At 41.6% G+C, this 22,148-nt stretch overlaps 1 protein-coding gene across 5 annotated transcripts in view; it reads left to right on the plus strand.

Annotated features, from left to right (window-relative positions):
- The window catches only part of SPECC1 (sperm antigen with calponin homology and coiled-coil domains 1), an 83,222-nt gene that overhangs the window by 35,744 nt on the left and 25,330 nt on the right, over nucleotides 1-22,148 (plus strand). For 4 of the 5 annotated variants that reach the window (XM_021416211.1, XM_021416212.1, XM_021416213.1 and 1 more), the window contains 4 exons: nucleotides 9,992-11,559; nucleotides 13,434-13,641; nucleotides 14,266-14,339; nucleotides 14,851-15,029. In XM_021416211.1, the coding sequence (XP_021271886.1) occupies nucleotides 9,992-11,559; nucleotides 13,434-13,641; nucleotides 14,266-14,339; nucleotides 14,851-15,029 (2,029 nt within the window). Of the gene's footprint in view, nucleotides 1-9,991; nucleotides 11,560-13,433; nucleotides 13,642-14,265; nucleotides 14,340-14,850; nucleotides 15,030-19,323; nucleotides 20,633-22,148 lie in introns of those variants that run through there. The other variant, XM_021416215.1, reaches the window with a different exon arrangement.

Genomic DNA, 22,148 nt, shown 5'->3' on the forward strand with positions numbered 1-22,148 from the left:
ATAATACTGTGTAATTATGCCCCATGTAATCACTTCTGTAGGGATTGTTTCTATGAGGGTGTGGATAATGATAAATTTGTTGGCACGAACCAAGTTCTCTGCAAGACAGGGAAGAGAAAGACCTTGAAAAGCAGATCTGGATGTTCATTTCGTAGATAAAAACACATACATCTCCTAAACCAAAACAGAGGTAGTTCCTGAGAATTGTGCAGAAAAGAGCCAGCTCAGCAATAAGTTCAATTAGTCACAATTAGCAGCTGGTAACTGGATGAGCCAGGTTTCATGAACACCAGTCATTGTGGGGTTGGGTATTCTCCTCTTGGGGAAAGCACACGCAGCACCAGCCTGCTGAGTGTGAGAGCCCTGCTGTTCTCCTACCAGTGACGTGATAAAATAGTTGGTAAGCAGCAGCCTGTAGAGAAAATGTCACTTTCCTTGTGGGTGAAATCGTCAAAATCCTGTTTTCTCAGGAAACAAAAGGACACACATCTGTTTGGTCATATACATTTTTTTTTATGCTTTTTCTAAGTCTTGTTCCCAAGAGTATAAAACGTCAGCAATAATGCTGGAACTCTAGCACTAGGCAGGGATGAGACACTGGTGTCATACCCGTCTCCGTTGGAAATGTTGTGCTGCGGGTAGAAAGCGTGCTGCCAAAAATTGATGCAGTTTGTGTAAAACTTTAAAGATGTTTAAGCCCTCCTATAACAGGAGGTTGTGTGCAGAAGACAGCCTGGTTGTATCAGGCTAAAGCAGCATGCAGACATTTGGCTTATGTTTGAAGCCTCTTTAAGTACATGGCAGTAGCTTTGTTTAACCCAAAGCTGTGTATCAGTGCTGGGCTTGCTGTCCATTTCAAGGGGATAGGCACACAGCTCTGATAGTATTTTTTCAGGCTTCTCCTGAGCAAAAGCTGGTGATGATCAGACATCCAAAGGGAAGAGGCAGCACTCTTTGAGGAGCTGAAGATATTTCCCCGATCCTTATCTATTTTTGAGAAATTCTGCTTTCACAAAACCTTGTTGACTTTGAAGAATGGGCTAATCAAGTTAGAAATTGGTCTCTCCCTCCTCCACTCACAACTTCTTTGAGGCTGCTTGACTGTGGAAAATCTTTGACTGATCTTTTAATTAAAAGTGCTTTTTATTTTTTTTTAACCAAGGTATTGAAGCTCTTCCTGCTTTGAAGTGGGCAACTTTTTATAGATAAACATCTCATTATGTTATGGGATTTCTTCCTCTCTGTCCTTCTGTCTCATTCCTTGATGCATCTCATCCTGTGTTGATGGAGTTTTAATGATTTCAGCCCTGTTCCCAGTGTCAGCTCTTCAGGACAGTGCACTTTGGCTCCCTTCTTGCTCTACTCGGCAGAGCTAAGGCTCTAGATGAGCTGTGGAAGCTAAACACAGTTCTGTCCCCACTCCCTCACTACAGCAAGCTGGAAACGGCAATAAAACTGAGTTTGTTATGTGGTCATCACATTTTAGTAAACAAAAAGCAGTTGTAATACCAATGCAATGTGTACTGGTATTAAGTATTAAGCAAACAATTAAAAATGTAAAGGACTCTTTTACTCTTTACTCTTACGTTGTGCCCTCTGTTTTGCACAAGGAGGAACCTTTTTTCATATCTTAATTTTTGTTCCGTTTCTTCCCACTCTATCTGGATTAGCAGGGTTTGAGAATTCGTGAGGAGAGAAATTACTTTGGCTCAGTCAGCTGTGGCCTTTTGGCCAAGTGTGGGGCAGCATTCCTGAACTGGAGGATTCGGGTCATGGTTTCCTAATACAAAGCACTCAGCAGCAGCACTGACCAAAGGCATTTTCAGCTGCTTCATTCCTCTGTAGTGGCTTGCTGCTCCCTGAGTGGGATGAGTTCAAGTGTTTATGGGAAGGATGGAGAATTAGATCAGGATCTGCCTTTAACAAAGAAAGGTGAAGGAGAGAAAGCCTGTAGATAATTCTACAGCCAAAACAATTCCATGAGTCAGCTCTCAACCTGTCCTCCTGAACAGTTAAATAGGTTGAATTCTGCAAATGTTGCTATCAAGCATTTCCCTACTTAAGATCACTTTCTGGTTATCCTTTGTGCTTGTAGATGCATCAGGTGGGTCTTGTGGTTCAGGTAATACACAGCACTGATGTGTGTCTGGAGGGAGCAGGGTTCTGTTCACATCTCTTTCCTGTTGGATTCTTGGACCAGGGGGCCTTGGGCAACTGCTCTTCTTTGTTGCCTGCCAGACACAGCTCAGACGTTAATGTTCAGTTGTGACAGCCATTGTACATGCACTATGTGTAGAGGAATGTGTCTACTTGCTACTCAGTGATGACCACTACTAACTGAATTTACGTGGTTGGATTAAGGGGTTTGTTTGTGTTTTAATTTCCTGTATTTCTTGAAACACTTAAAGCTGGTATTCTATCTAATTTAACTGCGTTTCCCAGAAATGGGGGAGTATAGCTGTCTTGTTACCACTGTTAATTCAACGATGCCTGAGTGGCAGACTACTGGGCTTGATTAGTAAGGAAGTAATTTTCTGAGTTGAAGGCAATACTCTACTGGTTTGCAAACAAGAATAGAGGAATATCCTGGAATTCTTAGTACAACTAGTAGTCGTTTATGTCAGGGAAACTGTATGTAGTACAGCCATCCCATTGAGAAATTAGCTGGATTTCTGTGAATTCCACCAGATTAATTTTGATATAATGCTATGTAAAACATTTTAGTCATCCTTTCTAGGGGGAGACAAGGCTTATAGTCAGCAGGTGACTGTGCTTTTGGCAGACCCACAGGTATTAACAGTTCCTTTAAAAAAAAAAGTAGACTTGAGTTTACAGGAGGGCATGCCAGTAAGCATACATGTGATATAGAGTTTCTCTCAACATTTGCTAGACCATTTGCTTTGGATGTCTGTTTGTTATGCCAGGTTGCTGGGTACTCTTAAATACAACGTGGTGCAGTGGTAGATGGCAGTTACACTCCTTGTCTGCACCCAGATTGGCAGAGATGATAAACTTTGGTTAATTTGTGGGGTTTCGTGTACTTCATTTTAAAGGTAAACACTGTGGTATCCTCATACTTATGTCATGGTGCAAAAGGCTTATGGCACAGTGAAGGCCCAGGTACAAAACTATTATCTTCAAAACAGGCGTATCCAAGCTTGAGTTTTCATCTGAGACTTAACAAACCTCCAGAAAATCCAAGCAAATATCTTAAAGAATGCTCAGAGGAATGCTGCTTTGTGTGGATGTTTGCACGTCTGTCAGGGTTAAGAGATTTTAACTGCTGTGGTTATTCAGAGAGGAGTTCTATGTGAACAGGCCCATAAAGAGGAAAGAAAGTTCATGTTGTAAAGACTCTTTAATCTCTGTTTAATAAGAGTGAAGGTGTTATTTGAACAGATGCTTCCATATAGTTAGTGTTTAGACTATCAAAACCACCTTTGTTATTCTGCAGCCATCCCCTTGTCCCTTTTAAAGTGGGGTGGAGTCCGAGTGAACCTTCCCAAAGATTTGCTGACCTGCAAAGGTGTTGTCTCTATGACTAATGTTCTGCAAACAGACTCATTCAGGAGAACCACAAGTGGCCAAGCCTAGATCTGCTTTGTTTGCTGTTGCATAAAGACTGGGTAGCAGAGAGCATTGCCCTTCCGCAGGGAAGCTCTGAAAGAGATGGAAAATGACATTCTTTTTTGTTACTGAGGAATATCCAAAGGAGTGTCTAGCAGCGTGGTCTCTGAGAACTGCTGACAGGCTAACCCATTCAGCTCGTTCCCTTGATCAAGCTGTAATTGTTTGTTGCTGTGCAATAGTGTCACTCTTTATCCTGATTTTTACTTAGGTGGATGGTGGATCAGATGTTTTAAACGTTTTTATCTTGAATATGAAATTCTGAACAGCTTAAGCAATTTTGAAAATAACAGTAGGTGATGATCAGTCTCTTGACACCATTCTCTGAAAATCTGGCCTTCTGCATCCAGTCCTGCTCTCATTCTAAGCTACAAGAAGCACTTAACAACTGATTCAGATCTTCTTAAGTTGATTCCATCACATGCATTTATTCAGTATTCATTATCAAACTCTCTTGCTGTCAGCATGCCCAGAGGATTTGGGATACAAACATTAAATAACACGGCAGTCTATATATAGGGATTTGTCTCTGTGCGTATCTCTGTGAAAGACTTCAGTCCAGTAGAGGGTTGCTTTTACATCTGCCCTCCTTCATAGCAGTTATACTTCTTGTCATGCCACCCCAAAACGTGTCAGTGTTTCTCTCCTGTGGAAACTGTTTCCTGTTAATTAGGGTATGGAAGATCTCTGAAAAAATTGTTTTTTTAACTTTAAGCAGAGAGATGTAACAGCAGGGGAAAATAGGGCATTTTAATTACATGGATGCCTGTGCAAAACTCTGAAATCTTTCAATGAAAACAGTATTTAAGAGTCAAATGTACACCAAGCATTCTTCTGTGCTATGTAGTCATCATTTCCCAAAGCAGTCCTAGTTCACTCTTCATCAGTCTCAGGTAGGAACAATGGTGGAGAAAGGAAGTTGAAAGTCAATTGCAAAGTCAGACAGACTTTCCGTTCAAATTTGAGCTCTTACTGGCTTGTCCGCTACTGGGAAAAGTAATATTAAGCGCCTGGCTTAATCAGGATCTTGTCAACTCAGAATAAAATTTTCAAGCCATTTTGAGATGTGAGGGATGGCAAGGAAACACGCGAGACAGTGAAATTGCTTGTTTGTTGCAAATGTGGGAGAAAGAATGAAAGAGATGTGATGATCGTTGAGCAGCAGATGATCATGAGAGTACAAACTTGTCTGCAGGCAAGTTTGCCTTTTTTTGAAATATGACTTTTAACATTGCAGAGTACTGTGAATAGTTTTATTTCTTGTTTTCTTGCCCTTGCAACTCGAATAAGGTATCCATTGTTTTAAAAAATCACACCCAAAAATGTGTCTGTCTTGGTTTAGTCTTACATGACTGAAGTGCTTTCTGAAATGAATCAGTGATCAGCTTGCTTAAATTACATGGATGAACTCTGTTCCTACTCCAGCTATGGAAGAATGAATTGTTAACATGGATTTTTAAACATTTCGGAGAAGAAATTGCATGCTTTTATTGTTCTTAGTTTAAGAGTTGTCAGGATTACAGTTTGGGAAGAACTTATAATATGGAACATTCCATGTTAATTTATCTCTGGAAGAGCTGAGTTCATGGCATTAACCTTTTGGGTTATTAGTATGTTGATGGAGAGGGGGATTAAGAAAAGGGCAGGTTGTGGGACACGAGTGACACGAAGGCCAGAGGCAAAATAGTCTTGTAGTGACTCCAGTTCTAAAAAATAGATTCAATACAGAAATCAGAACTTACTGAAAGGTGATTCTGTGGTCAAATGAAGTCACTTCCCACCTGAGATTCTTCCTCTCCTCTGGGACTGGAGAAGCAAGTACTTGAGCTGCTAATTCTCCTTCAGAGTCAAGTAAAATAAACTAAGTTCAAAGCTTTACTGAGGAGGCAGTGATAATATGTTATCGTGGAGCACACAAAGTGTGAGGACAGATGGACTCAACTGAATCTTCGTTCCTCAGTGTCACGCATGACCGCTCTGCGTCTGTGGTAAAACGTTTGCCACCCACCCTGCCTTGCTCTGCTAGTACTGTAACTGCATTAGTTCTCCTGCAGGAATTTGACTTCTGAACAGCAGTTGATGTGTTCCACCTTCTGGGTTAGGAAATGATTCTCTCCATTCTCTTCTTGTTGTGGCTGCCCCTATGGGAGCTGATGCAACAGGTGCTGGGAGCTTAGATCTAATATAGATCAGAGGCATTACGTGGAAAAATTGAAGAGCAATCCTGATCCTTCCTTCCGTGGAATACAATGTAGCTGTGCTGCAAATGGGATTAAAATGGCTACAGATCATCACGAGGGGTCAACTCTTATCTCGTTAAAAGTTCCGCTTTGTTTCTGACGCCAGCTGAAAGGCAGCGAGTGTCCCCTGGCAGAAGTGGTGCAAGCAGTAAGGCAGCACAGCAGGCTGCGAGCCAGCAGCTCCGGGGGCCTAATCCTTACTGACATAGCATGACCTTGGGCAAGGCATTTCTGTGCAGCTCCCTTCTGTAACCTAGAGGTCACAATCGTCTTTATCAGTAGATTTGAGCATTAAATTGTTGTTAATTTTAAGGTATTTTGAAAATTAGAAGTACTATATAAGTTTAATCCCTTGTGCCTGGATAGTAAATCTGGCAGATCCTGGAAATGGAGGAGTTCAGAGGGCTCCTCCCAGGCACCAAAGTGAGGAATGCGACAATAAGGTGACTTTGGTTTGTCCAAAGCAGGTTGTCAGGAAATAACTCCCAGTAGATTATTTGGGAATAATTCCTAGCTCCTCTGAAGTGGAGGAACATAATCTGAGGCCATTGGCAAACTGGGTGCAGCGCTGGCGGAATGGGAGGCTAAGTATGATGCAAAGGGAAGTAGGTGGAACTGTGTTGATCAGAGGTGATGGAGGTAGCGTGAGCTTGGGTGTACACGGGAGTGTTAAGGATGTTGTGCTCAAATTTGTCAAGAGAATAGTTGAGCTAACAGGGCGGGCAGGGTAGATAAATGATGGGAATGCAAATGAGATACCATAGCACCATTTAACCAAACAGAAAGGTATTTAAGGGGTTGGGATATTTTTCTAGATTGTCACCCTTAAGATGCAGGACTGCATTCTTGCTTGTTTGTATGTTTGTTTTTTCCTGCTCAAAACGGCAAACTCTCCCTAGGAAGTGCAGTTCTGTGAGATGCCAGTCACTTAAAAATCAAAACATGAGGGGAAAAAAAAGAAGAGTATTAACTCTAAATCTGGTTCTGCAGCTTGGCAGCATGCTCTGTCTGGAATCTCCCTTAGACCTTAACCAGTATGGGGTGTAGAGCTGATGGTCACCAGGGTGACTGTACGGCCCTAAGTTCAGTTCCTGCATAGTGGGTGCCTCAGGCAGTGGGGCTGGCAGTTCCATTTATAACTGCTACACTGCTCAATTTCAAGGTCATTCGGGGGGGGAGTTGCCCATAAAATAGGCCTGATATCAATGCTTATGCTTGCTTTGGTGCTTTCTGATCAGCTTTTGCCTTGAGAGGTGTCTCTTTTCTAGGTTCTCTTTGGCTTTTTAGTATTTTATTGTGCTGTTTTGGAGGATGGAGAGAGGAAAATACATAAACACTGCTACATCAAGAAAAAGCGCACAGGTTGGTTAATGATTCTTGATAGAATGCAAATGCTTTATGATTTATGACGGAACAAGTCAGCAAAGTATGGACTCTTACAAAACACATGGGGCAGGCTGAGTAAGCTTGATGCCTGGACTGGTTGGCAGTCTGGTGAAGTACAGATAATCCCTGTTAAGTATGCTTGCTAGTTATTCTTATGTATATATCTTCCATTGCTCAGGATCATGTTGCAATTGTAAGCAGGTGGCAATTAGAAGCATGCTGGCATTGCTACCAGAACTTCTACATTTCTCTCAGGAAAAGGAGTTTTTCTCATAGCACTGTGCAATCTGTACCAGTGTGCAGCAGCATTTTTTTGGTTATAATGTGTGTTATGCTGCCTAGTCAATGCTACCCAGTGCTTATATAACACTCCCCTGTCATGTGCTGACCAGATGACAGTCATGTCATTGCATTAGCTCCAGCACTGCGAAAAACAGATGAGTTATTTGGGGCATTTGCTTTGTCATAAAATTGCATTATGACAGTAGAAAAACCTTTTGGATTGGATAAGAGTGGGACGTAACAGAAGGCTTTAAAAGCACACCTTAGGTTCTATCGAGGAACGTTTCTGGCCATGTGTAATGTATATTTTACATCTTCAATCTGCAGTATGGCAATAGCTTGTCTGAGTACTGCTTCTCTACTTGGGACCCCTGTGCAACTGTTTGCTCAAGAGACGGATGCTCTCTGCTGTACTCCTATGAAAATCTCTATGTGAACCTTTGCTTCTGTGCAGGAAGGAGCTGTGCTGAGCTGATGCTTCTGTGCTGGAAGCGACGCCTCACATCAGTCCATTCAGTTTCCCTCTTGTCCTTCATCTTACAGCGTTAGCTGCATCAATACTGAGAGCTTTGTGTGGCGAGCTCACTGTGAGTACGTTTTGCAGGTGCTGGATCATGGCAGTTGGGAGCCCACAAGTTAGGAAACAAGACAAGCAGTGAGGCCAGGGCCTTCGGACCCACCAAGTGAGGGAGCTCTCTGGCCTGGGGCTGCAGCAGCCACCATTTGAGTCGCAGCAGCAAACTCCCATCTCTGCCTGCGTTGCGCTTCTCGCTGGGGAAGCGTGGTGCTGCCTGGATCCGTCGGCTCTTCCAGATGCAGATGACTAAATGAAGCTGTGTGGGCTGCTGGCTCTCCAGCCAGCCTGTCCCTGCTATCTCTTCCCATAAACACTGGACCCTTTGTCTCCGGCCTTATCGTGCCCCTGCCATCACAGAGCCCTTTCTGTGCTCTCCTCCCAGCACAGCCTCTGCGTTCAGGGGTCTTTTCTTCAGCTGCTCTTTGTCTCTGGGTGTTTATTGTCCCTGCTGCAGAGTGTGTTTGTTGGAAAGAGGAGGAGGGGCTCCTGTTTGTGTGGGTTTTATAAACCTAGTGCAGTCTTGAAAGAGATGCTCAGCAAACTGGGTGGTGGTAATATTAACCCATCAGTGCCCTACTTTACTGACTGAAAAACTGTGCTAAGGTTTCCTCAGTGTGTGGAAAATGTTTTGGGAGGCTTAGGGAGTTGTATTGCTGTGGGAGGCAGTAGGCATGCGGTTGTGCGGCAGGGGGTCTGCTCCCCCTTTGGTCTCAACAGACCTTTAATTTTTCTGTGAATTTTGCACATGTATATCAGCCAAGTGAGCTTTCCAAACCTGGGGAGATGGAGCTGATGGTAGCATTTATGCCCAGAGTGCTTCTGGAACTTGTTTTTTCTGCAAATGTTGGATCGGTAGCCCCTTCTATTTGCTTAATTGACTCGTGCATCCTGTCTACGTGGCTGCATCAGACAATATCTCTTTGTTGTACCATATTCCAAAACTTTATGACTCTGTACTTTAAGGTTTTCCTTTCAAGGAAGGTCCTGAAAACAGAAACTAGAACATACTTCTTTTCCTTAATCAGTTTGTTAGTACTTTCAAGGTTAGAATGGCTGTTATTGTTTATTCAGTACCTGTGATACCGTATTCATTATTCAAGTCTTCTGGAATATCAGCTACTCAGAACTTTTCCCTTGTAATCACATAACGCTTTGTTGCTAGGTTTAAAATAATGATACTAAATAACTTTAAAAAGGAAAAGCATCAATTTTCTAACCTCCTCTTGTGCTTCCTTCTACAATGGAGGATGGAATTTATAACATGAAAAATCTTTTGTTCAGCTCTGTGAGGAGCTGCTGCAGTACCACTGTTGGAGACAGTTTTCTACTTGAGACTCCATATCACTGAATCTACAGTCAGAATAAGTGTTTCAAACCTTTTTTATGGTTCTATTCTCATTAATTGAGCGGAATGCAAATACATTAGTTTAATGGGTGATAAGATGCTTGTGTGACTAAAAAATAATACATTTTTATAATCAAAGCGCATATCTTTTCCGAAGTTATCAAAACTTCACCCAGAAATTAATAGGATTAAACTTGTTTTTTTTGCAAGGTACAGCATAAAGAATTTTTTCCTTTTCAAATAATTAGTATCCTGGTACTGGGGGGTTGCAGTTTGTATATCACAGCATCTGCATGTTATATCATTACACTGTGAAGAAGCTCAGCAGATTGTGTTCCCTTTGCAGGAGGTAGGAGGGGAGGAAATGCAAAATAGTACAAGCCTTTGTGAAACATGAATCCGCACTCATCATGACTAAACCTATTCAAATGTCCAGGTGTTTTTTCCAAGACTGCTCTAGGCTCTAGTGTTGTTGTCGTGTGATTTGTTTTCTTTATGAACTCACACAATTTGCCTCATCTTTTTCCTTTCAAGGAACAGTTTCAACTGCAAAGCGCACAGGGATTCCAGCACCCCGAGAAATATCATCCTCTGTATCAAGAGAGAGAGCTGTACTGCGTGGTCAAGCCAATACGAGGAAAACTCAGCCCAGCCCCACCTCTTCTGGTACACCGACTCCTACCAAACATGTGCGCCCCACTAGCAAGTCCAAGCAAGAGAGTGAAACTGGTGACAAGGCTGTTTTGGAATCTCAGGTTAAAGAACTCCTGGCAGAAGCAAAGACAAAAGATTCTGAAATAACCAAACTCCGTTGTGAACTGAAGAAATGCAAAGAGAAAGGGTCGCTTAACCCTGAAGGGGTGGGTGCTTCAGACCAAAACATAGAAACCTTGTCACCTGTTGACATAGATCCACTAATACGGACCCTTCAGGAAAAAAACAGGACTTTCCAAAAAGAGCTTGCTAGCCTGGGAGAAGAAAATCGTGTTTTGAAAGAGAAATTGCTTTATCTAGAGAACTCCCCTCTGTCAGACACAACAACAAGCAGTGGCGGTGACAGCAGCCTCCCAACCCCAACTACCCAAGAATCCAGTTTTGGAAGCCCATCAAAAAATGTATTGAGGGGTGGAACAGTTGAGCACAGGCAGCGAGTGAATGGGGGTACACTGCGCAATTCAGCTTCTTCCAGCAGCGATGTAACTAAAGCTTCCTTGTCACCCGATGCGTCTGATTTTGAACACATAGCAGATATACCTTCCAGGCCAGCGTCCTCCAACAGCAACCACTTCAAAGGTTCCAAATGCTCCACTACAGGAAGTTCTCCAAACAATATGAGTGACCTTTCTGTTGCATCTCTTACGGAGAAAATACAAAAAATGGAGGAGAATCACCATAGCACAGCAGAAGAATTACAAGCCACTTTGCAGGAGCTGTCAGATCAGCAACAAATGGTGCAGGAGCTGACAGCGGAAAATGAGAAGCTGGTGGAAGAGAAAGCTCTTCTGGAGTCTTCTTTTCGTCAACATAGAGACAGAGCAGAACAGCTGGGTCAAGAAAATGAAAAGCTAATGACTCTCCTCCAAGAGCGATCCAAGAACGAAGAAAGCAGATCTCAGGAGGGAAAAGTCCTTGAACTAGAACAGAAGTGTGCAGAAGTTCTTGAAAAAGCACAATTTGAAAGAGAGAAATTGCTCAACATTCAACAACAATTAACCAGCAGCCTACGAAGCTTGGAAAGGGAGCATCAAGATGCCCAGCAGGTGATTAAAGGCCTGAGAGATGAAAACGAGAAGCTGCTTAAACTTCTAGAAGTGGAACAGCAGAGCAACAGCACAGTGACAAAAACTCTGGAGGACTGTAAAATTGCTTTGGAAGGTCTAAAAATTGAGAATGGATCTCTAAAAACCCAGCTGGAGAGTGAGAAACAAAAGGCTGCAGAAATCAACGCCATGGGATGCACTACTGACAACTCTGAGGTGCAAGAGCTGCTGAAAGTAGCCCATGCAGAAAAGGATCAGTTGGAAGCATCTTGCACTGAGCTTAAGCAAGAGCTGCTGAAGGCAAACAGTGAACTGAAGCATGTTCAGAGTCTGCTATCTAAGGTAAAGCAGCTGTAAAATGTAACAGTTCTTTGTCTGCCTTTCCACAAATAAGTAATTGTTGGTCTGTGAATTGCTCTCGATCAGCTGATTTCAGTATAGGTGATTTCAATTGCATTCGTTACCTTTGAATGGAACCTGGGATCATTACGATATTTTCTGCTTCTTCTGCTATGTGCATGTTTTTCCAGGAATAACTTTTAGCATAGCTGTGCTTATAAGTTCAAAAATTATTTCCTTTGGTGTCTTCTGGAGAATATACTGTTTTGGTGAACAGAAATATATTTATCAAAATTGAGGCAAGAGAACAGGTTAATAAAAATGCACTTTGATACTGTGTGAACAAATATTAGTGAAAGTTACTTTGTAGTCCGGGTAGAGAGAAGGACCTAAGTAGTTATCAGCAAATATTAAATTTTTGATAACTCGTAGAGGACAAGCTAATAAGTAGTGAACTATAGATGTCACTGGGTACAAAAACACAGGAGCATGAGTTAATGCTCAGAGAAGCTGATATTTACAGTGACAATGTGCAGTCAAGCTCCAGATGAGATTATTTTGGTAAAACTTAAAGTATTTTTACAAAACTGGAAAGTACTCTGTTTGGAGATAGGTAAAGCAATGGCAAACAATAAATAAATTTTGGAACGGATTTCTCTTTGTCATTTGGTGGCTTGCAGCTTTGCTCCAAGCAAGCCTAAGTCAATTACTGGTTCTATTTTCTGTCTGATCCTGGGTGTTCCAAAGAGAGCTGCAATGCAGGGTATCACAGAACAAGCATTAATATAGTGCCAGCCAGTGATTAATGTCCCATCACTGCAGAACGAGTGATAAGCAATGTGTGCAGCCTTTCCTGTATGGGAAAGGGGTCATGGGAAGAACTGTAGAGTTGGCTAGCTGCAGAGGAAGAGAGCATTGCCAAAAAGCACCTCAATGGTTTGAGTGTTTTAGAAAATCCAGGTGTCCTTTCAGCTTAAATAGGTGACCACAGCAAACAGAGTTGCAGAGGAAGTTCCCTGGTGCTTTTGAGTGCTGGAGTGTGTGAAGAATAAATGAAAAACTGCTGAGTTCTCAGACTCAGCAGTGAACTTTTATTGCTTGGTTTTGAAACCACAGATTTCCTCCTTTTTACTCTTCCTTCGAATTAAGCTGTTTTGAATCAATGGCTATTTGTCACACCCAAGCAAGACCACAGGCTTCTGTAAGGCTGCCCTTCAGTCAGCCTGTGCCAGTGCTGCTCTCTGAGTTGGCAGCCTACATCTTGCTTTTGCATAGGTTGTTCACACTCAGAGATCTTCCCCAGCCCTGGAAGCATTGATCTGTGGGCCTGAGCCAACAAACTGAAGGGCAGCATATTCCCCCTTCAGTAATTCCAGATGTCCTATATCCAGAAAATATACTTATCTGTAGTAGCTAGCTCTCCCACATGTGTTTTCACAATCCATCAGAAATGCGTGTGGTAAAAGCAGCAGAATTGCTAATATGGACAAACTGATCACCCTCGTCCCTGGGGCAGCTATATAATTCTCATAATGTAATAATGATTAGATTTGGAGCTTTCCAGGAATATCATTCTTCTGTTCATTACCTGCAGAGTGGTTTGGAATCACGGTCACCTTATGGAAGACTTCATTTCTTTCCTAGCATCTTCTTTTGTTATCTTTATGTCTGAGAAAGAATCACTGACATTCATAGCTCATGTATGTTTCCTGAAACTGTCTTGTAAGCACTGAAACTCCGTTTTCACAAAGTTTTCCGTAGTCACAGTGCGCAGGTTCAATTCTTAAGTTCATGGCATAGTAGAATATCTAACAAGTGATATCCAATAACCCTTAAGAATTAAGGACAGTCAAGCAGTTTTCTTTCCTTATTTCCAGGCTGAGAATGAGTGTGGTCAGCTGAAGGAGGTGTGTGAGCGGCAGGCTGAGCAACTGAGCAGAACCAGCCAGAAGCTGCAGGAAAAGACATCAGAGAATGAAGCAGATATAAAGAACCTAAAGGAGACAATTTTTGAGTTGGAGGACCAGGTGGAACAACATCGTGCTATCAAACTTCACAACAACCAGATCATCAGTGACTTAGAAAGTAGGTGGAGCTGAAAAGAGGGTTTAAGTGAACTTATTCTGGGGGCTCAGATGTGGCCAGAACGAGGAGGAGGAGGAGGCAGTGTGTCTTGATGTGTGACAAGAGCCTCACTTCAGAATTAGTGGTGTTTTGACCAATCCTTTCTGTTCACGTGCAAGTCACTATTTTAACAGTTAGTGCTATGGGAATAATATTACAGACATTTTCCAAACTTATTCTTTAGCTAAGGATTTATCACCCATTCTAGAACCTGCAGTTAGTGGCCTTTTGAGGAGCTTTCGGATAAAATTGCTTGTAGGAGCTGGGAAGTCGAGTTTGCTGTTGTGTGGAAGAAGAGCTGCCACCTGGTGGAAGGAGTTCATCATTTCGCTTACCAGTATTAAACTATGTGCTTCCTGGGTGTGCAAGCTGACAAGTGATCCTGTACTTGCAGTTCTGTAAATCTAAAAGCCTAGTTTAATGTCAAAAAATAATGAACTGTTTCAGAGATGTTTGAATAACAGATCTATTGTTGATTCTATTCCCTATCTGTTGACAGAGTATCTTAATTTCCATTTAATCTCTGATAGTGATGCTACCAAAGGCAAAATCAGATAGGCTCTTAGTTTTTTAATCTGTTTCTAGGTAAAACTATGAAGCTGGAAGAGCAAAAACAAGATATAGAGAGGCAGCTGAAGGCTCTGACTAAGCAAATGAAGGTAAGGCTCAGATACCATGACAAAGCTAGGTGGAGCTGTTTTTGTAATACTGGATTTCAGTTAGACATTGTAATTTTTAGAGCAATTACAGAAAATTCTACCTCCTTTCATTCTCTGTTCCTTGTTTATAGCCGGTTCTTTGTCTCTTAAGTAAACTGTAATACATTCTTTGCAAATTACTTCTAATTTTTCTACCGGTGAACTTCTGCTACTTTGGAGCATGTTCCTGCTTCCTGAATAATCAGTAGCAGTGAGCTCTTTTCAGCAACAGTGCTTGTAGTAGTATCACAATTCTGAATGATCAATAGCTATAGGAAGGGCCTTGATTCTACTATTGAATTGGAATGGAGAGCTTAGCATCAGTTTTTTCTTTCGTCAAAACTGTAAAGACACTAGTATTTAGTTTGACCTCAACATCTTGAAATTATGCTGATCAGCAAGAGAGAAGTCAATAACTAAGTGCTCAAGTGGCATTTTTACAGCAGTTTGGGATTGTAATTATTCTTTCTAGGAAGATACAGAAGAATGGAAGCGTTTTCAAGCTGATCTACAGACTGCAGTGGTTGTAGCCAATGATATTAAGTGTGAAGCCCAGCAGGAGCTCCGAGTGGTAAAGAGAAAGCTTCAGGAGGAAGAGGAGAAGAGTGCCAGACTGCAGAAGGAGCTCGATGATGTGAAGGGCAACAACAGGTCGGTTTCTTACAAAGGCCAAGATCTGATCTCCAAGACTGCTAACATGCATGCAAACAGTGCTTTGTCAATAACTATGCATTGGCTTGGGTGTGTACGTTGTCTGTTTTTAACTCTTCTGGCACATTTTGTTGTCTTTTATTCTAAGATGTTCTGTTCTTTTTTCTTGTTGATAATCTAGTTCTGTTACCTAGGCCATGAAGGTTGTAATAAGCAAATACGAAGTAATAACAATTGCCAATATCCTTTCATAACTTTGTTCTCACTACTGTATTCCGCTGTGTTTTATTGCCTTCATAACTCTGCACAGCTGCATTAAACCATCTGTGAAAAGCTTGGCTGGCTACATATGGGACAACCAGAAGAGAACTTCTTTCAAACTAAAGTGAGGATTAGCTGAACTCTTAGTTCTGCAAGTCTGATACCTGTTGATTGAATGATGAGTGCAAATACTAGGATTCCTCACCTCACATCTCCTTTCCTGAAGTCAAAACCTGTTGTGTGATTAAATGATCTGGACTGTGGCCTGGGTTAACATCCCAGAAGTGATTTTTGTCATGCAGCAGACCCTCTTGAAAATCAATGTCTGTAGTCTGTGGTTGAGCAGGGAGCAGTAAATATGAGTTATTTAGAGATAAACCCCAGCATGGTGAACTTCTGTGGAAGCATGGTAAGAGCAAATGACTTTACAGCTGAAATTGGAATCAGTACAGCTTCCTTACAGTGTGCCTTTTGTTCCATGCAGGATGTTTTATGTTTGACTTTTTATTCCAAAAGTCATACTACAATTGAAGTAGTAAATAATAAAGGATGGAAAATAAAATGTATATTAAGAGGGGGAACTAAAATTTATGTAGAAGGTAATGCTATACTTTTTTTTAAATTGCATTGGCACAAGCAGAACTGGAGCTACAGGAATGAAAAATTATACAGGGGGAATGAAGAAAAACAACACGCACAGTGATACTGTTTACCATAAACATGCTAAATGAGCTATGCTTCTCTAGATTTTTCCAGTTAATCTCTCTGCTGCCAGGTTCAAGGCCATTGTTAGAATAGCCACAGGAACACAGCAAACACTCTCCTTTCGTTCAGGTAGAGTAACAGTCCAGATTAACATTGCTTGCATTTCTTCACTGTTTTCCATTCAGGAGCTTCCACAGCAGCTGTGCAGTAGATAGGTGTACGAAGATGGGGTGACTTTTGTGAGGTATATGGTTCAGAATTGATGGATAGAACAGAAATGCATTTTTTTAGGAAAATAAAATGTGTTTAACTTCCAGTTTTGTTATTGGAGTGCCCAGTGGATGCGAAGAAAAGCTATTATGCGTAGTGCGTTAAGACAAAGTGATTACCAGACAGTACTTACATTCTAGGCTCTGTTCTTATTCCTAATTTGTTCTTAATCAAACTTCTCGTGTGAAGTAGGGCAATGTTAATCTGTACATAAATATATCAATATTCAGATGTTCATGCATATAAAGATGTATTTAATATTCAAACTCAATAGAAGATGACCTGCTAATTTGCAAATTGGGCTATTTATCTTACACGTATCGAGAACGTGCCTGCATTGTTGGTTCTTTGGCACAAGAAGCCTGAGCTGAAAATACTGCTTTCGAAATTAGACCATGGGCATCTATACATATGTAGCTTCAGAAGAAGGCATTCAGGCTTGTACTTGAGTCAGTTTTGGCATTTGTCTTGCTTTTTCTCATACGTACAGAAAGACATGTCTGTCTTTTGCATCGTCTTGATTGTCTGTATAGCTTGCTTTGAGTATTACATTGGTCTTGGAGCCAGACATGCTGTCTGCAGTGGGTAATATATTTTCTCTTTCAAAGACGGGTGTTGAGATTTTGCATCTGTAAATTTAACAAACTTGACTGTGGATATCAGTGTCCGTGCAGAGAGTACTCAGGCAAAGTTTCAGTACTGAGTGGTATGGAGAAATTAATGAAGTCTATGTAAGTCATTACTTAAGCCACTGATCAGCAGAAAAGCAGTGAAATTATAAAACTGACCTGTAAAACAAAACCTTGACATTACCAAAGCTACTGCTGAGAGCCAGTTCTACACTTCCCTATGTGGTTGTTTTTGCATTCCTGAGGTTGCTGTCTTCCCTAGCACCTCAGCTTCTTTTATGTGGAAGGTGCTGGGATATTCTCATCATGTCATGTTAGTGAGCATTCACAAATGCTACTGCTCAGGGTCAGCAGTAGATTCTGGTGCCTGTGGTGATTTTAAATGCATGCTCAGCACTGGTGAAAACAGTTTGTAGCATGACACCTAAACGCAGTCTGTAAAGTATCCCTCCTATCTGTTAACTCTGAGCAGCTGTGTACTTACCTGAATGTCTGAGTCCCCCATGAAAGTTTCCTGTCTGATTTTTGAGTTCCAACTGGAAAATGTACCTTCCCAATAGTTGCTGTTGCTCAAAGGTTTTTTGGCAAAACCTCATCCATCTCTTGAGGGTCAGTAGACTCCACCTCATAAATTAATCTTGAAGCCAGTTTTCTCCTCCGACATCCTGCCATTTTAATGTTTGCCTGTGGCTGCCTGATTTCCTGCCTCCAACTTTGATTTCACCATTACATTCTTCTAATCAGACAAAAAGTCACTTGGTTCAGGAACAGCTAAAGAACTTGCAGAAAAAATCCTGATGAGGTCATCAGAGTTCATCTGAATGAAGGTAAGAGCCTCCCAAAGGCGACTTTAACACAGATTAATTGTCTAATTCTATGACTAAGAATGTTGGGGGGAGGTTGGACCAGCATCAAAGAAATGGAATAAAGAAGAGTTCCCTTGTCCCAAGTTAGCACTGATTAAAACCTACAAATTGATTAACACGTTTCAGACAGACTTATAATGCTTTACATTCTAATTAATGTTATTTCTCTGCAGTTAAATGCAGAAGTTTACCATCCACCGTTGCATAACTGTTTTCTCAGACATGATGGAGATTGAGATAATGTGGTCTCCATCCTTGGAGGTTTTCAAGACCAGGCTGGATAAGGCCCTGAGTAACCTGGTCTGACCTCATAGCTGATCCTGCTTTGAGCAGGCAGTTGGAAAAGGTGACTTCCTGAGGTCCCTTCCAGCCTGAATTATCCTGTCATCCTGTGGCAAGTCTCATCTTTTCAGAAAATTCACCTTAGAAATAAATTCACATTTTGTAGCTTTTTAGGACAAGTATTTAACTGGAGATACAGGTACTATATTGGGTTTGTAACAAAACAAAGTGGTTGCTGAATGCATCCAATTTTTGAGCGGCCCTTTATGGCTTAATACACATGCATTTTGGAGCCTTTCTAACAATACAGTGTTTAGCAACAGAGAAAGTTTATAGGTGTGCCTTTGACTCTTTTCTTCCCTTTCCTTCACAAAATTATGTTGAAACTATAATATTAAGTACCTTAAATCGAGAGCATGTTGGGAAAGTAGTTGGGCTGGGAGCAGTGTTCAGAAGACAGAGAAATGATAGCTGGAATTAAATGAGCCACTTCCTATAATAATAATAATAAAATCTAACCAAGTCCTCAAAAGAAAGCCTGAAATGAAGCTTGTGTTGTATCCCACTAATCTGCTTCTGTTCTTCCTCTTAAAGTCTCAAATGCTGCAGCATGGCAGTGTTACATGCTTTTTCTCCTGAAAATAAGCTTGTATGTGTATTAAACCCTGATGTCAGTCTGTATGTGCTGATGTGCTGCTCATTTGTGCCTGTGTTTTGCAGCTGTTCTGTCTTTTAGAAGTTTGATAGTTCATTCTGCTCTCACTTAAAGAAAGCATAGTAGGATTTTAGAGCAGGGTCTTTGAAGTATTGTTTGTTCTGATCAGTCACTCTTCAGAGTTTTTGGTACCCAGTAGAGATTGCTCTGGGCCCTTCAGTGGAAGGACCCTGAATGAACTTGGACTGAGGTTGTGCATTTCTAATTACCTGAGCAGGTTCTCATACCAACTTTGGATGAATAGCCCTAACTGAATACAGGCAAAGAAAGCCAAGCATGCAACCATCCTTGTCCGTTGAAATTTGTTTCTTGGCTCTAAGTACTTTATTCTTTACAATCTGAGCAATACAGATTTACTTTATTGATGGTTGCTCATTGTGTCCCAAAGCAGAGTTAGTGGAGTGTTAAGGCACTCCTGTAAGACTGGTCTTGCACCTGCGTGTCATTCTCTCCCCTTTATTTAGTGAAGATGGGATGTTTATGTGTATAATACAGAGAGCTGTACCTCAGAACGGGCACTGTACTGCTTCTTTTAACTTCTCCCATTGTTGTCTGTATCTCCTTAGGTGCCTGATCTCTACCAGCTAACACAGCCCTGGATGGATGCATAGCCAGGCCTGTGAGACACTTCAGGACATGCCTTCAACTTGCAGCTGAAAAAGGGAAGTTTCAATTGGAGAAAAGCACCCCCAGTTTTTTTATTGTCCTGCAAAAGTCAAGTGTATCACCAAGTGTGAATGCTCTCAGGTCCACCTTCTCCCCACGGGCAAGAGCTGATTTCTTTGTTTCAAAATGCTTCTCTCTTCTGAAGACTCCATGAGGCGGGAAAAAGTTCTGAATTAATTTAAAACCAACTAGAAGTAATCACAGAGATTTGGGAGACTGAAATAACTGATGGCCCCTTCGGAGTGAGGGGGCCATTTGCCCTTGAACAGAAGTCCAAATGTTCTATTTTAAGCTTAAACAAAAATAAATCTACGTGTATGTCTACTTTGTAAAACTTAATGTGCATACACATTTGTTCTCCATATAATATTCATAAATATGTGTGTCTAAATGCACATGCATACAGGTCTGTATGTATAAAGGCACACAAATTCAAGTGATTCCCACCTCTGCAACTGGGGTGAGTTGCTCGTGGAAATTAAGTTACTGAAATCCAACAGGAAAATTAAATAGAAATACTACTCTATTTAATTGATATCAGCTGTTTTGTTGGTTTCAGTCTTTTAATATTGTGTTGACAACGCGCTCACCACTTGGTGGCATGTCTGACTCAGTGTGTGTTAGGAAGCAGGGTGATGCTCAAGGAGCATGTCCTGCTCTGACTTCCACAGGCTGTGTCCCACAGAGGGGAGGTTTGTCCTTGCTATGAGAATTGCAGGTGAAGAGATCCAGAAGAAAAAGCAACGAATATGTCAAGCCCTAATCATTGTCCTCTCAGAAGGAGTTGTTCTCATGCCCTTAACTCAGGTGAAGTGTATAATCAGGGAGAACTTGTTTTGCTACTGGAGACACCTGAAGAGAGCTTTACTTGGATGCTGATGAGGAACTGGAAAGTCACAGTCTCTACCAGGATATCGTCAGGATTCATTCCAGGACTGGAATTTCATATTTTGGTTATGGGATTCCATCCTTTTCTCCTGGATCTGAAGACCTAGCAGGGGCCTGATCTCAGAGGAGGCTGAGCTAGAGAATTCTGCACGATGTCTGGCACAGCCTTCGCCTATGTGCCATTCTACTGGAGTATATGCATATATGCACACTTGTGTTGCCTTTCTTTACTGTGCTGGCAGCTGTTAAATGTCGGTTTTTATGTTTAAGAAATATATATTGAAGTGCGAAATAAATGTTTGTGTTTGGAATTGTCTGCTACCTGCTCTTGGCCTCTCTTCTGTTCTGTGCATCAGCAGCTGTGTGTCTTCTTTGTATCACCTGGAGTTCAGGAGGATTGACAACGAGTGTTAATGAAGACTCGATTACAGAGTAATTATTTCTGAAAGTGTGGTTCTGCAGTCCTGGGCCACTTGCAGTGAAGAGATCATCAGAGCAGTTCAGAAGCCTTCAAAAGCACGAAGGCTGCTCTTGCAAAAAATCTATATATTAAGCACAGAAGGACTTGTACCTTGCTGGCTATTGTCCACATTTTCCAAAGCCAGAAAACAAGCAGAGTAACTCTTACCTTCAGAGAAAAGCTCATGACATCTATTTCTCTCATCAGTGAATGAAACTAAGCAGCGGTTTTGTGAAAAGGACTCTGCACATTTGAATTTCTTTGTGGCTAAAGTGCTCTACTTCCTCCTGTAGCTGCTTCACTTAAGCCAGCTGCACTTGCAGCTTTTATCTGTGCAAACCATTCATTCTTGTTTCAAGGAAAGCATATAGCAGATGCTGACATTTCGCTTAACTCCATCCTCTTAGTAGCAGGACTTAGTCTTCCTGGCTTCTCTGTGAAGCGTGAGCTTTTCTCAGAGTTAAATCCTGATCAATGATTCTAGTCTGGCTGAGACAGGTAGTTAATACTGGCAGCCATCGATCCTTTACAGTGTTTTGTGCTCCTCTTTAGTATGGTTCCTCTCTGACTAAATAAAATCTGGATCCAGCTTCCCCTTTCCTACTGACATGATGGCTGTCCACAAACCTTGTCCTTTATTGTTCTTACCTGGTAAACCAGACAGAATTCTTAGGTAGTAGTCTTTTAAATTCTTGAAAGCAAAATGGCTTGCACTGGTTGACTTAGTGGCCTGAGGCAGAAACCTATTCTCTTTGTTCTTGTGTTTTCTTACAATGAAGTGCAGATACTATCATCTGATGGTTTGTTATTTATGTCTTACAAAGCCGTGAAAGAAAAAGTGAAGGATTGAGGTTAAAATTAGCCAGTAAGACACTGGCTCCCTCAGAGCTCTGTGGATCTTATCCAGTTTGCCTTTCCTCCTTATTGGATTAAATGGAGAATGGAACTGAAATGGCTTTTTCTCTAGCCATCTGCCTCTGAAGTCCCTTCTGGCACCCAAGGAGCTTGAATGAATTAGCACAGAAATGCCTACTTAAAGACAGCACCTCCTTAAGCTCTGCCAAAAATAGAAGCATTAGTCAGTCTTATTCTCTTATTCATTGACACCCTTTAGCCCTCTGCATTTTGTAGACTGTGATGCCAAAAGGGAAATAAAAAGACTCCAACTTCTATTTTTAACTGAACAGAAGTTGTTCAGTCTCATGGGTACTTGCCTGATGGAGTCTTCCAGCCGCCCTATGAAATCTGTTCTGTTTTTCTGTTCACGTAGCCCTTGGTGCCTACCCTGCTTTAGAGTAGGGGAACGGTGATGCCTCAGTTCCTGCAGATCAACGTGCATTTCTTAAGCAGCTAGGAGATTGGGAAAACAACGTAATG

The sequence above is a fragment of the Numida meleagris genome, chromosome 18, assembly GCF_002078875.1.
Source record: "Numida meleagris isolate 19003 breed g44 Domestic line chromosome 18, NumMel1.0, whole genome shotgun sequence".
NCBI lineage: Eukaryota > Metazoa > Chordata > Aves > Galliformes > Numididae > Numida > Numida meleagris.